Here is a 25,158-nt window from a genome sequence, read left to right on the forward strand (position 1 = left end):
GGTTGGGTTGTTGATTATGTATTACAAGGTATTGGGTTCAAGCATAGGTGAAGCCATTATATTGATGTATTTATGACACTCCCCTGTCCAGCCATATTATACAGGGATCCTTTCAAGGGAAAGTAACAATGACGATAAATATTGCCTGATCCTTGCTAGTGAGAACTTTCACCCACATAAAACGAGCTTCTGGCTCTGTCCTTAGTATTTCTATCCTATTATGTATCTCTCTCCGAAATAGTATTGCAACCACTCCAGACCCTCTAGTAGTGTGTCGACGTGAGTATGTATCTATCTACGAAATAGTATTGCAACCCCTCCAAACCCTCTAGTAGTGTGTCGACGTGAGGTTTGGTCTAAAGGACAGACTCCCAACGAAAACCTCCAACTTTTGGTAGTCCTCTATTTGGGCTCTGATGTGTTTCTACTAAAAAAGAGAGTATATCAGATACCTTCAAAATCTCCTCCAGACGGCCAGGGTGTGTGTCCAAAGTGCACCGTTACAGTTCTATAAAGTCATCCTAATTTTATTGTCTTGTCACATGGGCCACACACGCCGGCAATTGGTGGCACGATCATTTACATATTATTTACTCGTCCGTGTCAGTAAGCGAAAAATAGGCCAGAAACATAAATAAGCAAAACTTACAGATAATCGTGAAGAGTTTTCTTTTTTTCTTTTTTCCTTTTTTTGTTTTCTTTTTGAAAAGGAAAACAAAAAACAGAGCAATTTTAGGGTTTCCAAACAGTGGCCATGGCCTCCTTCCTCTGAGAGCTCCTCCTTCCGGCCATGGCGATCGTCTCTTTCTGAGCAGCCTTTCGAGTTTTCGATTTTGACGGGGTCTCTCCCAGAAGCAGAATCGACGAGCGCCAGCTATGGAGTTTCGAGATCCATACGCTTCTCTCAGAGATCGGAAACTTGTGGTAAGTCCATTTCTTACTTCTCTTGCCTGTTTCTTTTTCATGTCCATATAGCTTGTCTCGGAGATCGATCACCTGCGGTAAGAAACTCTTTTTTGCGTTGATTTTGCTGTCTTTCGCTTCTCTCTTATCCACTCGCATCTCTCGGGAAAGAAGATTTGTTATCAGCCCTTTGCATTTACCTTTTCTTTTTTTGTTTAGTTCCTTTCTTGTTTCTGCGCTCCTTTTAGAGCATTAAAAACCTGTAGCAAGTCGTCTTTGCTTTGTTGCTGTGTTAAAAAAAACTAGCTTTGTTACATTCCATTTCTTTCAAAATTTATGGAGTGTTTGCTGCTGATTGCTCTGGAAGCAAGATAATTTTGGTAAATTCGGAACTTTTAGTGGCGGATTTTCTCTGGGTTTCTCTGGAATGAAGAAATGCAGGACTTCACCTTGTGGGTTTCTCCCGTCCAAATTGATTTCTTTGGAGAAACTATGTGGTTTCTCATCTCTGTAAGACTTACAATTCTACTCTTTTTGTCACGAATCCCCCCTCTCCCACTGAGTTGATTTCTTTTCTTAGGAGAAATTGCAATGGTCATTTCTTTCTGGAATGGAGACACGCCTAAAATCCACGCCGTATAATTGTGAATTTCTCCTGTCTGAATGAATTTCTTAGGAGTAATTGTGGTGAAGCTGAGGTTTCAAGAAATTGTAGTGATCTTGCAAGGCCTCAAATTGAGGTCTTTTCATTATGGATTCCTCCTTCTAGAGTTTCACTGACGGAAATTACAGAGATTTTGAGGCTTACAGTCTTACATCTCAAGTTTACTTCTGAAAGGATTTTTTGACAGGAATTGGTTGATGTTTTGATGCAATTTTGTAGCTGCCTTGCAATGTAGGGAGAGGACAAGCTGAGATAATAAGTTATAATTGCACTTTAGGCGTGTTGTAAAGATCAAACTGTTTTAAAACTTTAGAGGAGTTCATCAAAATACCCATAAGCTTTAGTAAGTTTCTGAAATATCCATACCTATCTCTCTGCAGATCTCTGCTCTGCTGCCCAAGTTCATTACATGAAATCCTAATATACAGAGACCAAGATAGTGTTGTAATTACAGAATTATATCTAACTACCAAACCAAGGGTTGATTACAAGTATTCTCAGATGTTGTAGGTCCCCCACATGTCGCCAAGCAGATTAATTGCCCATCACTGATTAATTTTCCATGCTCATAGCTTAGGAAGCATAAGTAATTCAAGTAGATTTCTTTTTTCTATCAGGAATATTTCCACCGTGAACCTTAGAATCATTTTCTTTCAAGCATAAGCATGCATAGTCCATGATTATTCCAAACTTCCAAGGGGAGAAGTTTTGCCAAATCAAACTTTATCGAACTTCTTTCTGCTCTTGCTGCTTTCCTTTCAGTAATAATGAATGCATACAGCATGTCTGCTAGTTTAATACCAATGCATTGAGTGCATTATGAATAAGAGACTCTAGACATCCACTGAGTTATTGCTCAATTCACAAGGTTACCTCATAAAAATTTCACAAGGGTTATAGTGATAAACCTTGTGCTTTGGAATTGTTAGATTGTGATTTCATCCTTAGAAGAGGGCCTGATGCAGTATTTATTATGGAAACTTTTTAAGAATTTTAGTTTGAGATTATGGCACATGCAAAAGCAGTTGCCTACTAAAGAAATGGCTTCACAACATTGATATTGTTATTGTTATTTTTCACAACATGCGTGAAACTGAAAACATTGCCCTTTCAGAGGCAATGCTAACAAAGCAACCATATCATTTTAATCATATAGAGCAAGCTCCAACATACATGATTGTAATAGCTAAGGGTCATGATAGGGGAGAATTTCATTATGATATATATTTCATTAATGAATATGGTGGTAGAAGTGGGCAGTGAAAATTGGGAAATATCCTAAAGTGACAGCATTCTTAAAAGAAAATCTTAGGATACCCACATGAACTCATAGTTGGGGTTGTTACACACTTGATCTAATAGAGCCCTGCCTTTGTGTCCTGCATTTCTGCTCTTCACTTCATAACTATAGTGGCCCCCATCACAATATTGTTATTGGCCTGTATCTATCTATTACATGCGTATTGACGATGTTGTTACCCTGAGACGTTTATGTTTCCTACTTACCTCTCATTAGATTGCTACTCTGAAGATTGCTGACTACATCATATCAACAATTATAGACCTTTCTTACACACTTAATCTCAGTGACCTTGACACCTTAGCCTGTTGCTTGTTTTTTATTATTTGGTAATTTCTTCAGAATTATGCTGCGAAACTCCCCATGGTCTCTATATACAACTAATTAAACTAGTTTTTTATGAAAAACTAGAAAGGTTGCCTTGAGGTAGAGGCAAAGATGACGATTATGATATTTCAACGTCCTCAGAAGACCTGAAACATGACCTCCTCTGCTGTTGTCAAAATTTCAAGAGACCTCCTCTGCTGTTGTCAAAAAGTATCAATAGGTGTCCCATGAAATTTTCTTAAGGCCAGTCCTATGTTCAAGTAGAGTAGACAATACATAGATGCACCTAAGAGTGGGGTGATGTCTGACTTGAACTTGTGCAAACCTGGTGCATTGGGTAATTAATGGTGGGAAGCATTGTCATGTGGCCATGAATGCTTCACATCATATTCGGAAATGCTCTTTTTTCTCAATCTCCTGAGTGGGGATTGCAGATATGGTACGATATAGGTAGAACGCTCATCCATTCTCAATTTCAATCAAGTTCATGCCAATGAATGCGAGGGGAAGTGGTTGCTGTATCACGTTGAATTGCAGGAAGAGGATAATATGTTGTTGGGTGTGCCCCTTTCCTTCCTATTAGGTTTATTGACATGTTGGGTTTTTTTTAACTCAATAGTATTGTAATTTGCTATTAATATCATTGTTCCATTTGGCTACTTCAATCAAGAGGGGGTATGCTTTCTCTCAAATATCCACCCCATATAGCATTGAATTGTCCAAAATTTGTCTGCCATCTATTATTTAGATTGTATTTGAATTTGAAGATATGGTAAGTGGTCCAGCTAGTTTTCAAGTACTATCCTATGTACATACCCCTATTATGGTTTTCCAGGATTTCAATTCTCAACTATTTGAAAGAGCTCACATATTCAATTGCCCCTCCTATGCAAGGGAGGGAGGGATAGATGGGTGAAAGGAGAGGAAGCGTGAGTTGAAGATCATGCATTGAACCATCCCTACGTTCTGCAATGTTGTGTAGTTTAGAGAGAGGGAGGGAGAGAGAGAGACAGAGGGAGAGAGAGAGGGAGGGAGGGAGAGAGAGAGACTCTTGCTCAAATTGGCAGTATTTTCAATATCAATCCTCATCAACATCATGGAGACGTGACAAAAGTTGGCACATAAATATGCTGTGTTCAGGAGGCCTATATGAGCAGCAGCTTATCATGGGTGTGGGCTAGTTGTGGCAAGTTTTCTACCAATAGAGGTAAGAGAGAGGAAGAGAGAGGGAGAGACTTGGTAAGGTTGTCAGACAGAGACTAGGAGGACATGAATTCCAACCCTACATTTTCACTGTGCCATCTAGTAAATGTGCAATTAGTGAGATTTGAATCCTGGTGTAAGGGTTAATAAAAATGAGGCTAACCACAGTAATACAGCCTGCCCAATGTAGGAAAAAGGAGAGAAGAGGTTGAGTTATGCGATAGCTAGAATTTAGTGTCTGTTTGTAGAATCCAAGAAATCTAAAGATTTAGGCTTTCTTCTGCAGTTCAAACAATCTCTGTAGGCTAGATATATTTTGTTTGCAAGATTGAAAATGTTGGTATTGCCTTTCAACGTGGAGCTTGCGAAATTCTTAAAGAAAGGCATCTCTAGATATCATTTCTGTAGAATCTAGGTGTATATCGGCTGGACACGATGGAACGGATTATAGTGTTTATGTCTGCTTCTATGTTTAGTGTATTGTCACTAGTGCCTTTTTCTTGGATGGATAACTTGCTCTCTCTTGTTTGCGTTATTCTTTTTACAAACTATATATGTGCCACATTATCATATCTCTGAAATAAGAATGAGTGTATTTAAACTGTGGAATGAGATTCAGGCCTGACTTTCTTATTTGATTCATATAAATTACTGTAAATCGTGTAGCTCAATGTGAATTTGTGTGGTTGATATCTTCTGTATAAGATCAATGTTCTCTTTCACACTTGCATCTAGAAAGTAAACTTTTGAAATTCTTCATGTCACTGGTTGGAAATCTTAACTAAAGCAGGTGAAAGTTCTCATACAAAAGCTAATATTTGCTCGATTCCTTCCACCTCACTTTGAAAGATAAGCGTGCAAAGCTTATATGCTGGAAAATATATTAAACTAAGAATATTCTATACAATACTGAATCCATATTCACAATTTACAACTGATTATTGTGTAACTCACAGGGTAAGTCTTTCATCTGCTAGTGTCAAGTATGCTAAAAGTTCACATGCAAACAAATTCAATTTATGTGTCCACTTAGAGTTGTGCATGCGGTCATAGAACTTTTTGAAATGCTTTTGCTTTTCTAGTGTTTATTGTTTTAGATTTCACATATTGATACCTTGATAAATTCTCCATCCTCATTCAAATGGGGGCTGGCCCTTTCTCTTAGGTGATTATAAATCTAGCATTATTAGATGTTCAATGATTTTTGCTTGAAGAGAGGTCAAGAGTAGTTTCGTTTATCCATGAGCTGGTGTCCTCTAATTTATTATGTAGTTAAAAAGGGAAGTAATATATGAAGATTTTGGCTATTTCTTTAAGTCCGTATGCGTTCGGGCAATTGTCAAGTCCTAACTCCACTTCTATGGATAAAACTTGGTAGTTATCTTCTTTGTGTAAATGTTTTTGAGAGGCTTTATTTTCTACAGTAAGTATTGCATTTTTTATGGTTCAGTCTGCTGTTGGCCGAAAGCAAGAGGTGATTGAAATTCAATGTAATGGCTTATGTACTTTGCACTATTGGATTGAATGCTCATCTATTTTTGCACATTGATGGGAGTAGTGGCTATTCCACCTTATGCATACAATAGTTTGTCTATGGTAGTAGTTGCTTAAATTCGGATGTGCATTTATACCCCACATTTTTCTAGTTTATTCATTTATTTATTTTATCAGTTGACTTCCTGTTATTTTGATAATAGCATCTGAATGTGAGCATGTGGTTAATTCATCCCGTTTCTCTCTTTTTGGGTGTTAATCTTGATTATTTAGAAACTGATCTGTGGTCTGACTTATGCAACAGGTTTTAGGTATTCCGTTTGATGTTGAAACAGAAGAATTGAAGTATTATCTGCAAAAGTTTGGAGAGCTTGAAGACTGTATTGTTATGAAGGTTTATTATGCCTTTGAAATGCTTCCTCTAATAACAATGTTCCCAATGTCAGTTCATGAATATTGGTCATGGACTTTTATTCTCATTTGCAGGATCGTCTAACCGGTCAGTCTCGTGGTTTTGGTTATGCAACCTTTGTGACAGCAGAAGATGCAAAGGTGATATATATTGTATGCTCTTTGCTTCATTTTCCTTGCTATATTAAACCTTAATTTATCGTCATCATGCAGAAAGTCACTGCAGCACATCATGTTCTAAGTGGGCGAACACTTGATATCAAAGTTGCAACTCCAAAGGTAAAAAAACATGAAGACATATAATGGAATAGGCTCTCGTCATGTTCATAGACGTGTTATAATTTATGTGGATGTTTTTACTGGGCGGCAGGATGAAATGACACAATCTACATCTAGAAAGGGTGTTCGAATTTTTGTTGCAAGAATACCTCCTCATGTCACAGAGGGAATGTTCCGAAGGTGAGTCATATTGGACACTGTAATGACGAAAAGGCCTTGTCTGGTTTTTGGGTTGCTAATGTTTTTCTCTGTTGGTGGACATCATAGCTATTTTCAGAAATATGGCGTTATTGTTGATGCATATATGCCGAAGGTATGTTTCTAAGTGTGATTCTTATCCTCGTCAACTGGTTCCGTTAAATCAATAATGTATTATATCAGTATCATAGAACGTAATAAACGTGTTCGATCAAGCATACAAATGTTTGAAAACGTTTGGAAACGAACATGTTTGAAAAGGGAAAAATGCGTGTTCCTTTTTTTCTGTCTTTTTCTTTTTTATTATTGGAAATTACCTTACCTTAGTGGTAAGTTAATATGGTATTACTGCCCATGTCTCGTGTTCGAAACCTAATTTTGTCACTACTCTCTCTCTCTCTCTCTCTCGTCAGTGTCATAGTAAAATTTTATGTTAGTGTCATGTTTTCTTCATATTCTCGAATATATGTTTTGAGTTTTTGAACGTTTGATTATAAATTATAAATTATAATGACATATTTTGATTCAATCTCTATAGTTCATACTCATTTTTTTGTATAGTTCTAAAGTGAAGAAATTGATACCTTCACTAGTTGCGAGATAAGAACATTGATAATTGCAAGATGAGCTCATCATCAATACAATTATGTCTTTGAACTATTTGATTTTTATGCTCGTGCTTTCTAATGTTTAGTAGTTAGGTAATTCCTAACTTTTGAACTTTCAATTGTGTTGGCATGTGATTCAATCAATATATAATATAGACCATAGTCATTTTTTAAAATTCAACTTACAAATCCAATCCAACTTTGAGATGATTTACCATACATGTTTGATTGAATCATTCTCGAATGCGAATGCTGTATGATATGTATGGTTCATTCTATGATCAATATATAATATTGCAAGGAATTTTGCAATAGCTTGTGTGGCACATTGAGTAATTCATCGTGCTCGATTGTCCAGTTATTGCCTCCTTTTTGTTTGGATTTTTGCTTAATAATCACTTGTTTTTTGTATTTCATTTTGTTTCTCTCCACTAATTGTTTGTCTCCAGGATGTGGGTTCCAGAATGCATCGGGGAATTGGGTTTGTGACCTTTGAGAGTACAGGTATGTAGTGAATTGATATCAAGCTTAGGGTTTTGATATCATAGATAAATGAATGACTTGATTACTACTTCTGCTCTTTACAGACTCGGTGGATAAAATCATGACTGAGACACATGAACTTGGGGGCTCAACGATAGCAGTGGATAGAGCCACCCCGAAGGTAATATCTGAAAGCTTTACACATGGCAACATGTCAACAACAAATCCAATTAATATTGGTAACTCAAGCTGGTTTTTCATGCAGGATGAAACAGCACCGAAGTTCTGGGGTGGCAAATCCCATTCCGAACAGTCAAACAAATCTTACCCTCAGCAGTGGGGTAAAGATCTCCCCGATCAGTGGGTGAAATCTATACCTGAGGAGTGGTCAAAGTGTATTCCTGAGGAATGGGCGAAAGCATATCCCGAACAATTTAATTTCTTCATGGCAGCAGCTGCAGCAGCGGCTCAGATGGGTGCCTTTGGTGGAATGGAAGGTTTTGATTTTTCATCTTTTGGTTTCCCTAATGGAATGGGCACTGAGAAATTAGAAAGTGCATGGTCTGCCCCTGATACTGGAGCAAAAGATCCAAAGGAATTACCTGGAGGTGATGAACAGTTGCAACCATTACTTGGTGGTGCTCAGGCCTATGGCCATCAGAATGATTCAGTTGCAAGTAATGCACCAGTTGCTAGCTCTACAGCTTCTGTTTATGATCCAGAATCTGCACAAAACAATCCAGCCTCTGCATATGCTACTTCTGCTAATAACAATATGTATTATCCGGAATCTGGTTATGGTGGATATGGCTCTGGATCACAGGCTGCTAGTATACCTTCCACATATGGTTCTAGCATGTCTCAAAGTGGAGTACCAGCAGCACCAGCTTCATATGGAGGTGATTTTACATATAATGTTATGCCAGCTCCCCCAGAGACTTACAATTCTGGTGGTTATTACGATGGGGCTGTACGCAACTCTTCGTCTGCTGTTCAGTCATATGGACCCGAATATGCATCTCGTACTGGTTATAGTGCTTCCTATGGTAGTGGGCCAGGTGCTTCTTATTCGGATTCTAGATACAGTTCGAATAACCCTTTAGCTCCTCATGGTGTTGGATATGGTCCACGATCCTCGTACAGAGGTGCAGCTTATGGTCAGGACGAACCATATAGCAATGAGGCCCGATCTGGATACAGTGGTCTCCCTGTTCCCTCATCAGGCAACAAAGTGTTCATTGGAAAGCTTCCTCATGAAGCTACAGCTGAACATTTGCGAACTTACTTCAGTTCATTCGGTCGCATTTTGGATGTCTATATTCCAAAGGTAGGATATGGACAGGAAGATATTTTTTGAAACATGTATTTAGTCTGTAAATTCTCAATGAAACTTGTTTCACGGAATCACATCTCTGTAAATGTTGAGATATTCTTCCAAACATAGTCATGACATGATTGACAAAGCGTCATTATGTTTATATGAATGCTATAGGATGCAAAGAAGACTGGACATAGAGGCTTTGGATTTGTTACCTTCTTTGATGATAACGTCGCTGAACAAGTTGCAATGGCATCACATGAAATTCTTGGACAGCCTGTAAGCTTTGGCTTAATGTAATATATGGATGTAAAACAGGCTATGCTGTTCTCTTTACAAGTAAGTTGGAATGCAGGTTGCAGTAGACCGACCCACTCCTCAGGATAGTAGTGCAAATATGCCATACGCCACTTGGGGAAGCAATGTGCAGAGAATGGGATATGGAGGAGGTCACCACGGGAATCCTGATTACTACACTCCAGGGGTAAGCATATTAGGACGTTTAGTTGCATGTGATTTGAGCAAAAAATTTCTGTCTTTTTGACACCAGCAATGAGCATATGAGGCCAGAAAGTTTAGAAACAAGCATAATAAATGTACATACCCTCCGAGCACTTCATGGCCTAAAATCTTTAGAAATAATCCCATACATAGCTTCGAGCACTCCCAATGACTTTGGAAAAAACTATAACTCTCTTAGCACGTACATTGCATTGATTAAGGTAAATTTTGATCTATTTGGGAACATAGGGTCATACATTCTTCATTATGATGAATGCATGTGATGAAGGTGCACACAACATATTACTGAGCAAACAAGTTTTTGGTGGCAAAACTCCACCTGGTGATTTATACTTTTCATAGGAATTTGTAAAGCAAAATGAGAACTGGTATGTTTGCATGAAAACATCTCACAAACATCAATATTATTATGCCATTTTTATTGTTTCTATTTTTACCATGGGAAACACTAATATATTCTTATCATTTTTATATTTACCAGATTGCCTTCTGTTTTATATGAGTACTGAAATATGAATATCAGAAAACCCCATAGTTTAAATTAGGCTTAATTTTCATTATTGTAATTAGTGCCCTAATCAGATTATACTAGTAGGCTTATTTGTTAGTTTGGCTATTTATCGGCTGATTACCTATTATATGGATGACTAATCAATGAGCGTATTGATCTGTAATCAATTTGCAAGTTTGTTACGTAAAACAATTCCTCCTCAAACCACATGACTAAGTGCCTGCAAAACATATGGTGGTGGTGGTGTTATCACATATGGTTTTGTCAGCAGTTATAAGTGTGATGTGTGTATTTCAGATGGGTCATTATGGTGGTGGACGACAGTCAAGTTCATACGATGCTGCAGGTGCAAGTAGGTCACACCACTATGATGCCAGATACAGGCCGTATTAAGTCACTCTGACACTCTTATGGAATGGATACTTCTAAGTTACATAAACATGCAGATTTGTGTGAATACATTCTCACAATTATTTTGGACTACTCTATGGTAAAAGAAGTTTTGTCTAAGGGTCAAGTGTCATCGGTTTAGCTTGGGAGCTACACATATCTGTTCATTTACTAGTGGTAACTTAGTGCAAAGTGTAGTTTATTCGCCGAGGATGTAAAGGGATGTTTTGATTTATAACAATCTGAAAGGAAATGCTATCACATTCTCTTCCCTGCTGTAATATTGATGATTACAATGATTAGTAGTATATTTCCCTCGCCATTCTTCATTAATTTTATGTGTACGGCTCAGAAGGGGAAGCCATTGATTTATTGTCTTGTAGTTGGAAATGTAATAATTTGATTTTGAGTTCATATTTCATAGTAAAGAATATTTTGTATAATAACCATACAGCTCCTAATCTTTACTTTGCCTTGCAACTACATACAAACAAGCTACCATATTTATAGTCTTAAAAACTACAAAACAGTCCATGGAAAACAATAACCGTTTTTAAGATCAGTTTTCTTGCCTTATACCTCCAAAGTGATGTGGTCACAACTATAGTGATCTTGGTATTGAAAATATTTGTGTAACTTGCTTAATGAAATATAAATAGAAGTTGAAATATCTTTTCTTCATTGGCATATGCAATAAAATATATGGCTTTTGTTCTTTCCTCATTTTATCCTCTTTGTAATAATGCAACAATTCTTTCTTGGCAAACCTTTGTTAATGGTTGTTTAATGTGAACATTTGGATGTGGGCATACGGTTTGTTTGTGAAGCTGTCTTTACAATGAACTTGCTACATTAATTATATGGCTTTTTGTAGATGGGGTGCTAAAAGGATTGGGTGCATGGGGTTGATGGTCCTTGAATTTGTTTTACTCTTGTGACTCATGAGTTATTTGTTTGTCAAATTGTGTTAAGAAAATCTTTAGTATGTTGTGACAAATCCATCAACAATTGGAGTTTCAAGGTTCTTGAAAACATAAACATTATACATTTCTATCTCAAAAACTTTTATTTTACCAATTTACCCATTTGATGTCATTTTACACAAAATTCTCTCACATTTTCTTGTGCACTGACAGTTCTGGTGAACCATATTTGAATTTCATTGGTTTTCATGAGTTTACATGATCCTTTCGGAAGTTAGTTGGACAAGGTATTAAGTAGCATGATGGAAATGTTTTAGAAATGCATAACATCTTCAATGAATGCCTTCATGCTACATTTTACGAAGAAAATGCCAAAATGATAGTGAGGATTAAATATTGTTGAGAGATCAACCTCAACTTAGTTTAGTTATTTAGTCAACCATGTAACTTCGTAATTACCTAGATAGAATCTAGTTAGGAGTGTTAACCATAATGCCTTAAATATAACCTTGTACTTAAGTGGGATATTCTAGATCCTCCACTCCTAAGTACATTTAATATAGGACTTACACCTTAGTACCTATATTCTACTCACACATGTGCACCTTTGCACATGAGATGTATATATACCTCATTATAGGTATTTTTGTATTTGATGATGAGGATGGTGCTAATTTAATACAGAGTTAATCATCCCCCATCTTGTGTTATTCATAAGTGTAACTTCCTCTCTCTCTCTTTCTCTCACACACATACACGCACATATCACTTAATCTTTCACTTATCAACAAATCACATAATTAGGTACTAATTAACCCGTAGTTAATCACCTAATTATTAACATGGTATCAGAGCGTGAGGTTTAGAAAATCCACTAAGCCCACCCGACTCCGTGATTGTGTGTTCGAGACGCCGACGACAAAATCCGGTTATTCGCTACCGTAGTGCCGCTACATAGCACGTGTACATGACCGAAGGAAGGAAAGCAAAACCGGAAGACACTACAATCAACATGAACACATAAATAGGAAGCTCGCTCCCTAGTGAAAAGCTAGACCGGAGCAATTATTTATCTTAGGAGTACAAGATGAACTAATACCTTGTCAGCCAAGGGTATTGGAGCTACATCAACAACGCTCAAGAAAATTGACCCGACCCAAAGAACGACGACTACTCAACATGGGAGCAAGCGGCGAGTTGAGTCATGTATTGCTTGTCAACATGTGTCCACGACCACATGCTTAGCCACATTCAAGACGCCAAGACACCCAAAGAGGCGTGGGAAAACTTAAAGAAAATGTTTGCCGCCAGCACAATCGCCCGAAAGCTTCAACATCGACAAGAGTTGAACAACATTCGACAAAAAAACATGTCCATATCGGACTACACCACCAAGATCAAACACATTTGTGACTCGCTTGGCTCCATCAAAATAAACGTTGATGAAGACAAGATGGTTCACGTATGCTTGGGCGGCCTCACACAACGATTCGACTCGTTGAGGACGACAACCTTGGTGAGGGAAAACTCTCCTTTGTTCTTTGACCTTCAATCAATGCTAATGTTTGAAGAGAACCACATCCAAACCAAAATCAAGACATCCGAAGGACAAATGTTCTTTTTGAATTCAGATAGTGGCCGAGGACGAGGTCACGGTGGTAAAAGAGGCCAATTCGGCCCATCACACGAAGGGAACTCAAACCTTCACGGAAGCCATCTAGGAACCTTCAAAAGAAGGGGAAGATTCCATGCCAAACAAGGTCGGCAAATGAGGCCTGCAACTTGCAACTATTGCGGAAAAACCAGCCACTGCAAGGAGGAGTGCCGAAAAAGAAGAAGCAAGTCGGCTTCGACAAGTCGACAACTCACGAATTACGCCATCAACTTCGAATACAACGACTACGACGGACTATTCATAATGAGGCATAGAGCGAACTCTATGTCGGCCTCTGACTCCGCAAGCACCTCCAATTCGGAAGAGATGTGGTTCGTCGATTCCGGCGCGTCACATTATAACATCAAACCAAGAGTGGTTTCGTGACTTACGAACGCCGGACCGACCCGACTTCATAGAGACAAGAGACGACACCACACATCCCATTCGGCACATCGGCAATGTCCCATTCGGGAAAGAAGGCGAACAAACTTGCTTCAAGAATGTCTTGCACGTGCCCACAATAAGGAAGAATTTGGTCCCGGTCAGCCAAATCGTGGAGCAAGGCATACATATCCGCTTCAACAACAAAGGTTGTTTCATCGAGAAAGATAGCTGACTTATAGCCAAGGGACGGAGAGACGGTCGCATGTTCATCCTCGATTCGAACAAGGTGAAATCGGCCATGTATGCCAAAGGTCTCAAAACCGAGACAAGCATCGAGTTGTGGCACAAAAGAATCGGCCGCATAAACCTCCAATGGCTTCGAGCAAATGCAATCAAAGGGAGTCGTCATCGGACTTCCGGCATTTGAGTCGACTAAGTATGCGAAGCATGCCAACTCGGCAAACAACATCGACTCCCATTCCCGAAGGAGAGCCACGCAAGCAAAGGCCTCCTCGACATCATACACTCGGATGTATGGGGACCAGTTCAAATGCTGACAATTGGCGAATGCCGATTCTACGTCACCTTCATCGACGACTACTCGCGCTACGCGTGGATCTTCCCGATGAAGAAGAAGAACGAAGTGTTCTCCCACTTCCAAAATCTCAAGGGCCAAGTCGAAAAAGAAACTGGTCACCACACTCGATTCTCATGATCGGATGGAGGCAAGGAGTACTTCTTCGATGAATTCACCTCCTACCTCCAAAGTGAAGGCATTCAGAGAGAATTCTCATGCCGACACACACCCCAACAAAATGGAGTCGCCAAAAAGAAGAATTGACAAATACTAGAGGTAGTACGAGCCATTTTACATGAGAAACACATGTTGAACTTTTATTGGGCTGAAGCGGCATCCACAGCCATCTATCTCATGAATCGATGCACCACTAATGGAGTGCATGAGCTAACTCCATACGAGCTCTTCGTCGGAAGGAAGTCGATCTTGTCGCACCTCAAGTTGTTCGGAAGCATTGCGAATGTACGCATCCCGAACGAACAACGACAGAAGCCCGATGCGAAGTCAAAGGAATGTATCCTCATAGGATACTCGTCCGAGAAGAAGGCATACAGTTGCTTTAACCCCTCGAGCCGAGCAGTTCAAGTAAGTTGAGACGTAGTTTTCGACGAGTTCGCATCTTGGTACGCGCCAACGACAACTTCGACTCCAACTCCGCTCGACCCGAAATCCGTCAGAATAGAGATAGAAGCCGAAGATTGGCTCACGCGCATGTTCGAAGAAAGCCCGATTACAACAAGGCTTAGTGGGCCACAAGAGCCCCCGAGCGACCAAGGCACATCGCGGCCAAGTCCAAGCACGGACAAAGGCAAAGGTAAGATGCCTGAATACGAAATCGACCACCCTGACAACAGTGATTCGAATATGTCGGCTCACTCACTAGACAGGTTTGGTGTACCCATCATGCGGACACCCGGAGCAAAGAAAGTGCTCACATCGGCGAGCGAAAAACTTCGACGCTCATCTAGAGCTAAGAACCCCATCACTTGGCTCGGCTACAACGAGTACATGGCCCATCACTATGCCTTCACAATGAAGGTTGCAGCCGAACAAGAGCCCAAGAGCTCCACTGAAGCGGCTCGTAACCCACGATGGGTGGAAGTAGTGTCATGGCAAGACTCGAACCCATGACTTTATGCTACATGGGTCGAGCTCTTACCATTAGATTAGGAATTGTATTTTATAGGATATTATTTTCATTTATACTTTATCATAGAAAATTGATGTATATTCCAGATCTCTCTGGAACATTCTAGAAGCTTCAAGATTATTCCTAAAAACACTATAAAAGGAGGCACAAGGCATTGTTTTGAACCAAATTGGTTCAACGCCAGTCTTAAGCCTCTTAGCCGCTTGTACTTATCTTTTTACATAATATATAGCTGCTGTCATCATCTCTCTCATTCTCGCTATCTCTCTCTCTCTCCTCTTCTCACTTCCTTTCTCGGGAATCTTACGCAGTCCCGTCCTCTTAGTACTAATAGTACTGCTGTTCTTAGTACTAATTCCATCTCTGTTTTGTACTATTCCTGACAGTTTGAACCAATTTTTGTTCTCTAGCCTACTTGTCACTCTCCCTCATCCTCCTACCCTTTTCCCTATACTATGGCTACTGTTAGCGCCCAAGAATACCAATCCGTTTTCTCCGAGCTACAGTGCCTAAAAGAAAAGTTTGTTGCCCTGGAACAAGAAAACCAACGGCTGATAGGGGATCTGCAACAAATCGCTCTAGAAAAACAACAAACGCAACAACAACATGGGGAGTTAGCGTTACGGGTACAACAACTCGAAGCAGCATTGCAACAACAAGGATCCAGTCCCCAAGGATTTCATAAAGAGCCCAAGATTGGACTTCCTGTGAAATTTGATGGAACGCGTTCGCAATTCCGGGGATTCCTTAATCAGGTACGCTTAGTCATCCAGATGCATCCTTCCCAATATCCCACTGATGCATCTCGAGTCGGCCTAATAGGCACGCTACTTAGCGGCTCAGCCTTGGCATGGTTTGCTCCGCTTCTAGAAAAACAATCACCCTTACTTAATAACTTTGAAGATTTTATTGGTGAGTTTAAAGCCTGCTTTGGAGACACCGACAGCATCAGGACGGCGATCAACAAGATCCGGCGATTGCGTCAAGGCGATCGTCCAGCCTCTGCCTACGCGGCGGATTTCCGCCTACTTGCTTCAGATATACCCTGGGATGATCAAGCACTAATGGAGCAGTTTCGCTATGGCTTGCGAAACGATGTCAAAGATCTACTTCTAACTTTCCCCGAAGAACCAAAGTCTCTTACGGAGGCAATCAGTCGAGCAGTTCGATGTGACAACCGCCTTTTTGAACGGCGTTCAGAACGTCAATTACAGATACCACGCTCTAGGCCAGAGCCCACTTACGCCGCAGTCGCGGCTAAACCGTTTGCACGAGACACACCTCAAGCAAATACTTCGACACCGATGGAGATCGATACCATGCGTCGACGCGGCCCGTTATCGGAAGAAGAAAAGCAACGACGACGTGCCAATCGATTATGTCTTTATTGCGGTGGACCAGGACATATCGCCATCAATTGTCCCCATAGGCCAAGAAGACAGGTAAATCAAATCGTCGCCTGTACTAAACCCGAGTCAATTCTTCCCTTCGGAGTGTCTGATAGTATTAATAGTACTAATAGAGTGTCAGATAGTATTCATAGTACTAATAGCCCAAGTATCTCAAGTAAATTTGAAATCCTTAGTCAATTAGATGAAGAGTTAAACGATTGAGTCCAGCCAAAATAGGAGCCATTTGGTTGGACAGCAGCCCTAGATCTGTACAGCCCATTAGTGGTTCCATTCCTTCCAAGCAAGTTAGCAATGTGTTCCTAGCCCAAGTCATTGTTAGTACTAAAAGTACTCCCCCAGTACCCGTCCTAGCACTTCTAGATTCCGGAGCTAATTCCTGTTTCATGGATCGAAATTTTGCCCAAGCTTCTCAGATATCCTTAAGAAAACTTCCTTGTCCCGCATCTGTAGTGGTCATTGATGGTCGTCCCATTGCTTCCGGGAATATTGTAGAAGAATCAGAACCCATTCAAGTTGTCCTAGGTAGTTTTGTGTGTATAATATCATTTAATATAATTAGTAGTCCAGAGCATCCCATTGTCCTAGGATTACCTTGGCTTGAATTACATAATCCAGCCATAGATTGGAGAACAAGAGAAGTCCGATATCGACCACCCCAAGAATCAACTCACCGAGTTTCGACCATTTCACTCCATCAACTACGCGAAGAAGGACCCAAGGAGGCAATGTTCCTATTTGCCATATCAGTACATCCTTCTAGCACTATTAAGAAGGACTCCTCAATACAACTTCCGGCAAAATATCATCCTTATGCCGATGTATTTGACAAGGTAAAAGCCGGTACCCTTCCTCATCACCGTCCCTATGACTGTCCCATCGATTTACAACCAGGAACCGAGCCACCATGGGGACCAATTTACAACTTGTCACCCACCGAGTTAGAAGTCCTTCGAGCCTACATAGAGGAGAACTTGGCAAGCGGGTTCATCCGTCATTCGAAATCTCCGGCCTGTGCACCCATCTTCTTTGTCAAGAAGAAAGATGGCTCACTTCGTCTTGTCGTTGATTACCGCGGATTGAATAAAGTCACCATCCGGAATAGGTATGCACTTCCTCTTATATCAAGTCTTTTAGAGCGAGTTAATGGTGCCAAGTTTTTTACTAAAATCGACCTACGAGGAGCGTATAATCTCGTGCGGATCCGACCGGGAGGTGAGTGGAAGACCGCTTTTCGCACGCGGTATGGGCATTTCGAGTATACTGTTATGCCGTTTGGCCTAACCAATGCACCCGCAGTCTTCCAACACATGGCAAATGATATATTCAGAGACCTCTTGGATATCTGTTTGATCATTTATCTGGATGATCTGTTGATTTATTCGAAGACCCAGGAAGAGCACGATTCTCATGTACTATTAGTACTAAAGCGACTCCGCGAGAATGGTCTTTATGCCAAGCTAGAGAAATGTAGCTTTGACTGCAAGCAAGTGGAATTCCTAGGCTACGTCATCTCCTCAAAGGGCATCGCCATGGATCCAGCTAAAATCCAAACTGTACTAGAGTGGCAAATTCCACGGTCGGTACGAGATGTACAATGTTTTCTAGGCTCTGCTAACTTCTACCGTAAGTTTATACAGGATTACTCGAAGATTATTTTACCTCTCACACAACTTACGAAGAAGGGCCAAGCATTTCTTTGGTCCATCGAAGCAGATATGGCTTTTCGGCATCTTAAGAAAGCCTTTACATCAGCACCGATTCTAGCTCATGTGGATACAAGCAAACCATTCATCATGGAGGCCGACGCATCAGATTTCGCCCTCGGTAGCATCCTTTCTCAACAAGGCGATAAAGAAGAGTTGCATCCGGTGGCTTTCCATTCGCGCAAATTCAATGTCGCAGAAATCAACTACGAAATACATGACAAGGAGTTATTAGCCATCGTGGATTCATTTGTACAATGGCGGCATTTCTTAGAGGGCTCTCCACATCAGATCATTGTCTTTAGCGATCATAAAAATCTTGCTTATTTTCAGAACGCTCGCGTACTAAATCGACGGCAAGCTCGGTGGGCGCAATTCCTCACGCATTTCAACTTCGAAATCACATATCGACCGGGGAAGCAGCAAGGAAAAGCAGATGCACTATCACGGCGTTCATATCTTGCACCTCGTCCTGGTGACGCAACATTTGATAATCAAAAGCAAGTAATCTTGGGACCAACACGATTGCACACGACGCGGATTTTTCACACCCCGATGGATTCACGGATTACCGATGACATACGTGCAACCTTGAAGACGGATAGTTTTGCTCAAGCCATCCTGGCGCACATTGATACTTCTCGAGCATCCTGTTCTCAGTCTCAACAACCAGGTATTGACTACCGACAATTCGAATATCATGATGGTTTGTTATTCTTTAAAAAGCGCGTATATGTCCCCGATTGCTCCTGTCGCCTTCAAATCGTCCAACATTGTCACGACACCCATACGGCGGGACATTTCGGTAGTACCAAGACGTTGGAGTTAGTGCAACGATCTTTTTGGTGGCCCCACATGTGCCGTTTTGTCGACGACTACGTTCGGACCTGTGATGCTTGTTGCCGAGCAAAGATGCCACGACACCATCCATATGGCTTGTTGGAACCTTTACCAATTCCAAGTAAGCCATGGCAGTCTATTTGTCTTGATTTTATTACAGATCTGCCGGTCTCGAAGGGGTTCGATGCTATCCTAACCGTCGTCGATCGATATACGAAGATGGCACATTTTGTGCCATGTACTAAAGCCATCACTAGCGAGGAGACCGCCGCTCTTGTTATGCGTGAGGTATTTCGGCATCATGGCCTACCAGACAGTATTATCAGTGACCGAGGCCCGCAGTTTGTCTCCAAATTTTGGCAGCATCTCTTCAGGATGCTCAAGGTCTCCTGCAACCTCTCCTCCGGCTACCATCCTCAAACTGATGGACAGGCGGAACGAACAAACCAAACGTTGGAGCAATATCTCCGGTGTTTCCTGAGTTATCAACAGGACGATTGGGCCGAGATTCTCCACTTTGCGGAGTTTGCGTATAATAATGCTATTCACTCCTCGACTCGGGTCTCCCCATTTCTCGCTTATACCGGTTTCCATCCTCGCTGGTCGGTGATCGACACTCCGGAGCTACCTACCAACCCTCGTGCCGAGGACCATTTGGAGAGGCTACGCAAGATCCAGATGGATCTCTCTACTCACCTTCGTCATGCTCAACACACACAGAAGACTTATGCGGATCGTCATCGGATTCCCTCCTCTTTTGCCATCGGAGATCGAGTATGGCTCTTGCGTCGTCACATCAAGACTACTCGACCGTGCGACAAGTTGGATTATCGACGACTCGGTCCTTTCCGTATTACGGGGAAGATTAATGATGTCACCTTCCGCCTGGATCTCCCTCCACAGCTTCAGATACATCCGGTTTTTCATTGTTCTCTTCTTGAACCTTATAAAGCAAACACCATTCCCGATCGTGTGACACCACCGCCGCCCCCGCTGGAGTTGGACGCCGGCCCGGAGTATGAAGTTGCTGCCATCCTCGATTCCAAACTTGTTCGCAACAAACTTTATTACTTGGTCGATTGGCTCGGTTATAGTCCGAGCGAACGTACTTGGGAACCCGTCGAGAATGTTGCCAATGCACAAGATCTTCTTGCTGATTTCCACCGAAAGTATCCGGACAAACCCGGTCCGCAGTTAGCGCCGACTCGTTCCACTCGTCGTCTTTAAGGGGGAGATAGTGTCATGGCAAGACTCGAACCCATGACTTTATGCTACATGGGTCGAGCTCTTACCATTAGATTAGGAATTGTATTTTGTAGGATATTATTTTCATTTATACTTTATCATAGAAAATTGATGTATATTCCAGATCTCTCTGGAACATTCTAGAAGCTTCAAGATTATTCCTAAAAACACTATAAAAGGTGGCACAAGGCATTGTTTTGAACCAAATTGGTTCAACGCCAGTCTTAAGCCTCTTAGCCGCTTGTACTTATCTTTTTACATAATATATAGCTGCTGTCATCATCTCTCTCATTCTCGCTATCTCTCTCTCTCTCCTCTTCTCACTTCCTCTCTCGGGAATCTTACGCAGTCCCGTCCTCTTAGTACTAATAGTACTGCTGTTCTTAGTACTAATTCCATCTCTGTTTTAGTACTATTCCTGACAAGTAGTCGACCTTCGCCCATACACGACAAGCCTTCGTCATCGGCTTGAGGGGGAGGAACCGAGATTGGCGCGGCGAAGAAAGCCAAAGGCCGGATGGAAGCACACGAAGCCAACGAAAGCCAAAGCGGATGTTGGACACCTCACACTTGAGCTTGAGGGGTCGTGTTTAGAGGTCAAGCTCAACTTAGTTTAGTTATTTAGTCAACCATGTAACTTCTTAGTTACCTAGATAGAATCTAGTTAGGAGAGTTGACCATAACACCTTAAATAGGACCTTGTACTTAAGTGGGATATTCTAGATCCTCCACTCCTAAGTACATTTAATATAGGACTTACACCTTAGTACCTATATTCTACTCACACATGTGCACCTTTGCACATGAGATGTATATATACCTCATTGTGGGTATTTTTGTATTTGATAATGATGATGATGCTAATTTAATACAGAGTTAATCATCCCCCATCTTGTGTTGTTCATAAGTGTAACTTCCTCTCTCTCTTTCTCTCTCACACATACACACACATATCACTTAATCGTCCGCTTATCAACTAATCACATAATTAGGTACTAATTAACCCGTAGTTAATCACCTAATTATTAACAAATATAATTGTGTTGGATTCAGAGGTGGCACAAAGGCTATGTTATTTGTCCCAATGTACCATCACTTCCCCCACTAGCCCACAACATGCTAATCTTTCACTTAAGTCTAGGAAAGGGCAGCTTAATGCTAGATGAGCTTCCCTAACTTATATTGTGATGAAAAAGTTGAAGCCCCAACTCTATAATTGGGTAATCAACATAATGATGAGTAAAGCTACCAAGGGATGGGATGGGTTCTACGAGAACACCTAATACACACCTTCGGCACCAAGAGAGTGAACAATGACCTTGATATATATATATATGTATGTATATGTATCATGTATGTATTAACCCTCATCCAAATATGTGATTGGGTATGTATTTATGTGGATGTATGTATTGTATTAACTCTCTTTCAAATATGTGAATGAGTATGTATGTATTCGTAGTATGTGTGTTGGTATGTACAATGCATGTATGTGGGTGTACGTATGTTGGTATGCAATGTATGTATGTATGCATGCATGGCATGTTGATGTATGAATGTATCATTGTATGTATGTGTGTATGTATGTATGTGGATGTATGTTGATGTATGTATGTGGATGTATGTATGTATATGTATTCATGTATGTATGTATGTGGATGTATGTATGTATGTATGTATATGTATGTATGTGCGACGTGTCTATTATGACACAAATCATAAAGAGGGCTGGTGAGGGAATCGCGACCACAGACGGTGCAGGTTGCTCAAAGAAGGCACATGCAATCTGCATCGTCGAATTTCGATAAGGAAGAACGCGCGAAAAAAAAAGTTGTGCAGAGGTCGCCCAACCTTGTCAGAGGTCGCCCAACCGTTGGGTGACCAGTTTAAGCAAGTTGCCCAACTGCTTTAGGGCTTATATTGAGTTGGTCACCCAACCAACTCAATAAAAGATGTAGGTCGCCCAACCGTTTATTTTTAAAGCGGTTGGGTGACTTGCAAAAGTAGGTTGCCCAACTGCTTTAGGGTTTATATTGAGTTGGTCACCCAACCAACCCAATAAAAGATGTAGGTCGCCCAACCGATGACTATAAAAGCCTAAAACCTGTCATTATCTCTCATTTTTTCAAACGAGATTGACAGGTTTCTTTTGCCGGGAAAGAGTTGGGCGTTAGGCGGCCTACAATCAACATACACAACAATCAATATCCTCCATCACTATTCCCAGGTATGTACTAAACCCTATCGCATCACTTTTTCTGTTTTTTTTACATGTGGTAGGAATAGTTGAGGGATTAGGGTTTGGAGTAGTTGAGGGATTTTGTTTCTTGTTGAGGGATTACAAGGATAAGGATTCATTACTAAAATCATGTAGAAGGCTCTACCTCAGACATGAAATCTATGCATTGAATAAGGTAGCAGTATTCGATATTGCATCCTGAGTCTTTTAACTGCATAGTTAAGGTACAAAACATGGATATGCCATCACTATTATCCCCCCAAAACAAATGGAAAAAATAGTAATAATAATCACGAAGTTGCATTTGAATTGTCTTAATCCTTGGTTTGATTGATTCAAAAAGGGGTATTTCAATCTTCCCCCTAAGATCATCCACATCAATTACCACATTTTTTTAATCTTCTTCGAGAATGTGTAACACTTTTCGTTGAGCGGCATGCAAGCAACCTCTACATAACGAAAGGAAAACTATCTTATGTTCTATCAATTACACATTCACTCATCATAATCATGGTTCCATACCATCATCAATAGCCTTACCCCCTCTTCATAAACCTTCTTACTTCTTTAATCCTATACTCTCTCTAGTTTACCAACACCAGAGACTCTGGCTTTGATTCAATTAACTCTCTTTTATTGTCAATCCCCAGAGACAGCTCTGTGCCATGTTTAAACTGTCTCAATCCTTGTTTGATTCAGAATGGCATTGATTTAACCCTGAAGTCATTCATATCATTATCATCAATTTTTTTTTGTCATCAACAATGTGTAACAATCTCATTGTCCTCTTTTCTTTTCTTCATTTTTTTAGTCATCAATAATGTGTAACAATGGCACTAAAGCATTGCCATTGTTCCATCCTCATCTTTTTTTCTTAGAGGTCACATCAACCACATTCACTGCAACACATGACTTTTCCTTTTAGGACAAACCACATTTACTAAATCATTTAACCTTCATATGTTGTTTTACACACAATCCTTACATACAGGGAGGGTCACCACCATCATCATTATATTCCTCCTCCTCTAATTAGAGATTTGGAACATGATAAGTAGGATATAACATATGGGGAGATTTGGAAGTGAGGGATTAGGGTTTCGGGTTTAGGGTTTAATGATTTGCTTGCTTAAACTTAATATTGTGTGTGTTTGAGTATTAAATTCAAAAAATGTTTGATTACTTGAATGGTGGTAGATGGCTTCCAAGTCCAAGTACAAAGATTGGTGGGATTTCGATAACAGTGACATATATCCAACTCAAGAGAGGTATGTCACGAACCAATCTCCCCTAATACTGGTTTAGGGTTTGATGCATGTATGTTGACTCGTGATTTGTTAAAGGGTCTTCGTTAGAAGACATTGGCGAAGTTCGTCAGCCGACATGTGTACGAGTGGGGACAGAATGGATCAAACACATACGCCTCAAATCGAGCCCATACAGGCCATGGCAACATTTGACCAAGATGCTCCTCCAAATGGTATGTGGATTTGGTGTCGTTCCAATATGTCAATCTTTATGCCAATCTTTATGTCAATCTTAAATATGTAACACATACAGAAGGAACAGATGCTCCTCGCCCAGACTCGTTGTATAAGGTTGGAAGAGATGCAAATAGGAACAAGGCCCGTGTGTGTATCTATACTGAGTATTGCCGCCTCTCGCCAAGGTGGTATCGCAAAAAAAGTGACATGGAATCACATTTACGCAGGGAACATGGAATAGACATAGTCCTACCACGAGGGATGCGTATAGAGGAGGAGGAGGGTATTCCGGGGGTATGCTTTAATAACTATGAGCGTCAGAGATCACTCAGAAGATTCATGGACCCCGAAATCAAGTACAACAGAAATCGGCAAACATATATCCGGAAGTTGAAGGTTAGGGCTGTTTCGAGGTACCACTCTATTCCGTCTGAACTCCGTCTTGACACAGAGGCAGAGTTCGTGGCGCAATTTATGGACAATGAGATGGCCATATACGACTCCAAAAAGGATGAGCGTTTGGAAATGTTGGCGAAGAAGATATCATCCGGTTTGGATTCTTATGTAAGTATGAGCGAGGATTTCATTTCATATATGTGTTGGAGGGTTTATTGGTAGAATTCAAATAATAACATGTGTCTTATTGTGGTGAAACAGTGTAAAAAGGCAGGGATATCCACCCAACCACAGGGTGTGTCCACGGATGTGGATGAGGCTCTAAACCCATCTGAGGGTGGTGTGTCCACTCCACCGAGACGGAGACGACAAAAGATGCCAGTCCGACGGAAGGAGGTCGAGTCACACACTGATGTTTATTCCCTAACATCAGATTCAGATGACGTTGCACCGAATGTGGCCATAGTTCAAATTCAGCATGGCAAGGGCATAAGGTTATGGATCCAAACACCAAATAAACACTTTTCCAGGTAGGGT

At 40.8% G+C, this 25,158-nt stretch overlaps 1 protein-coding gene across 2 annotated transcripts; it reads left to right on the top strand.

Annotated features, from left to right (window-relative positions):
* Window positions 1-796: 796 nt before the first annotated feature.
* Window positions 797-10,882, top strand: LOC147860882 (uncharacterized). Of its 2 annotated transcripts, XM_087323404.1 has the most exons (13): window positions 801-924; window positions 4,262-4,401; window positions 6,196-6,285; window positions 6,378-6,443; window positions 6,516-6,581; window positions 6,673-6,761; window positions 6,849-6,894; window positions 7,837-7,891; window positions 7,975-8,051; window positions 8,136-9,197; window positions 9,363-9,467; window positions 9,544-9,672; window positions 10,519-10,882. In XM_087323404.1, exons 3-13 carry the CDS (start codon window positions 6,280-6,282, stop codon window positions 10,612-10,614), a joined length of 1,797 nt encoding a protein of 598 aa, XP_087179530.1. In that variant the 5' UTR covers window positions 801-924; window positions 4,262-4,401; window positions 6,196-6,279; the 3' UTR covers window positions 10,615-10,882. The 2 variants fall into 2 exon arrangements, with proteins under 2 accessions (XP_087179529.1, XP_087179530.1); XM_087323403.1 differs by lacking the exon at window positions 4,262-4,401 and having other exon boundaries at window positions 797-924.
* Window positions 10,883-25,158: the final 14,276 nt, after the last annotated feature.

Source organism: Azolla caroliniana, unplaced genomic scaffold (assembly GCF_043228905.1).
Source record: "Azolla caroliniana isolate FFs.n. ecotype wild unplaced genomic scaffold, voAzoCaro1.0.p SCAF_8, whole genome shotgun sequence".
NCBI lineage: Eukaryota > Viridiplantae > Streptophyta > Polypodiopsida > Salviniales > Salviniaceae > Azolla > Azolla caroliniana.

Excerpts from the sequence above, each read along its gene's own strand:
- LOC147860882 (XM_087323403.1), top strand. The coding sequence starts at position 877 with ATGGAGTTTCGAGATCCATACGCTTCTCTCAGAGATCGGAAACTTGTG. Across the intron at positions 925-6,195 it reads TCAGAGATCGGAAACTTGTG|GTTTTAGGTATTCCGTTTGA; the intron begins GTAAGTCCATTT and ends CTTATGCAACAG. Across the intron at positions 6,762-6,848 it reads ACAGAGGGAATGTTCCGAAG|CTATTTTCAGAAATATGGCG; the intron begins GTGAGTCATATT and ends TGGACATCATAG.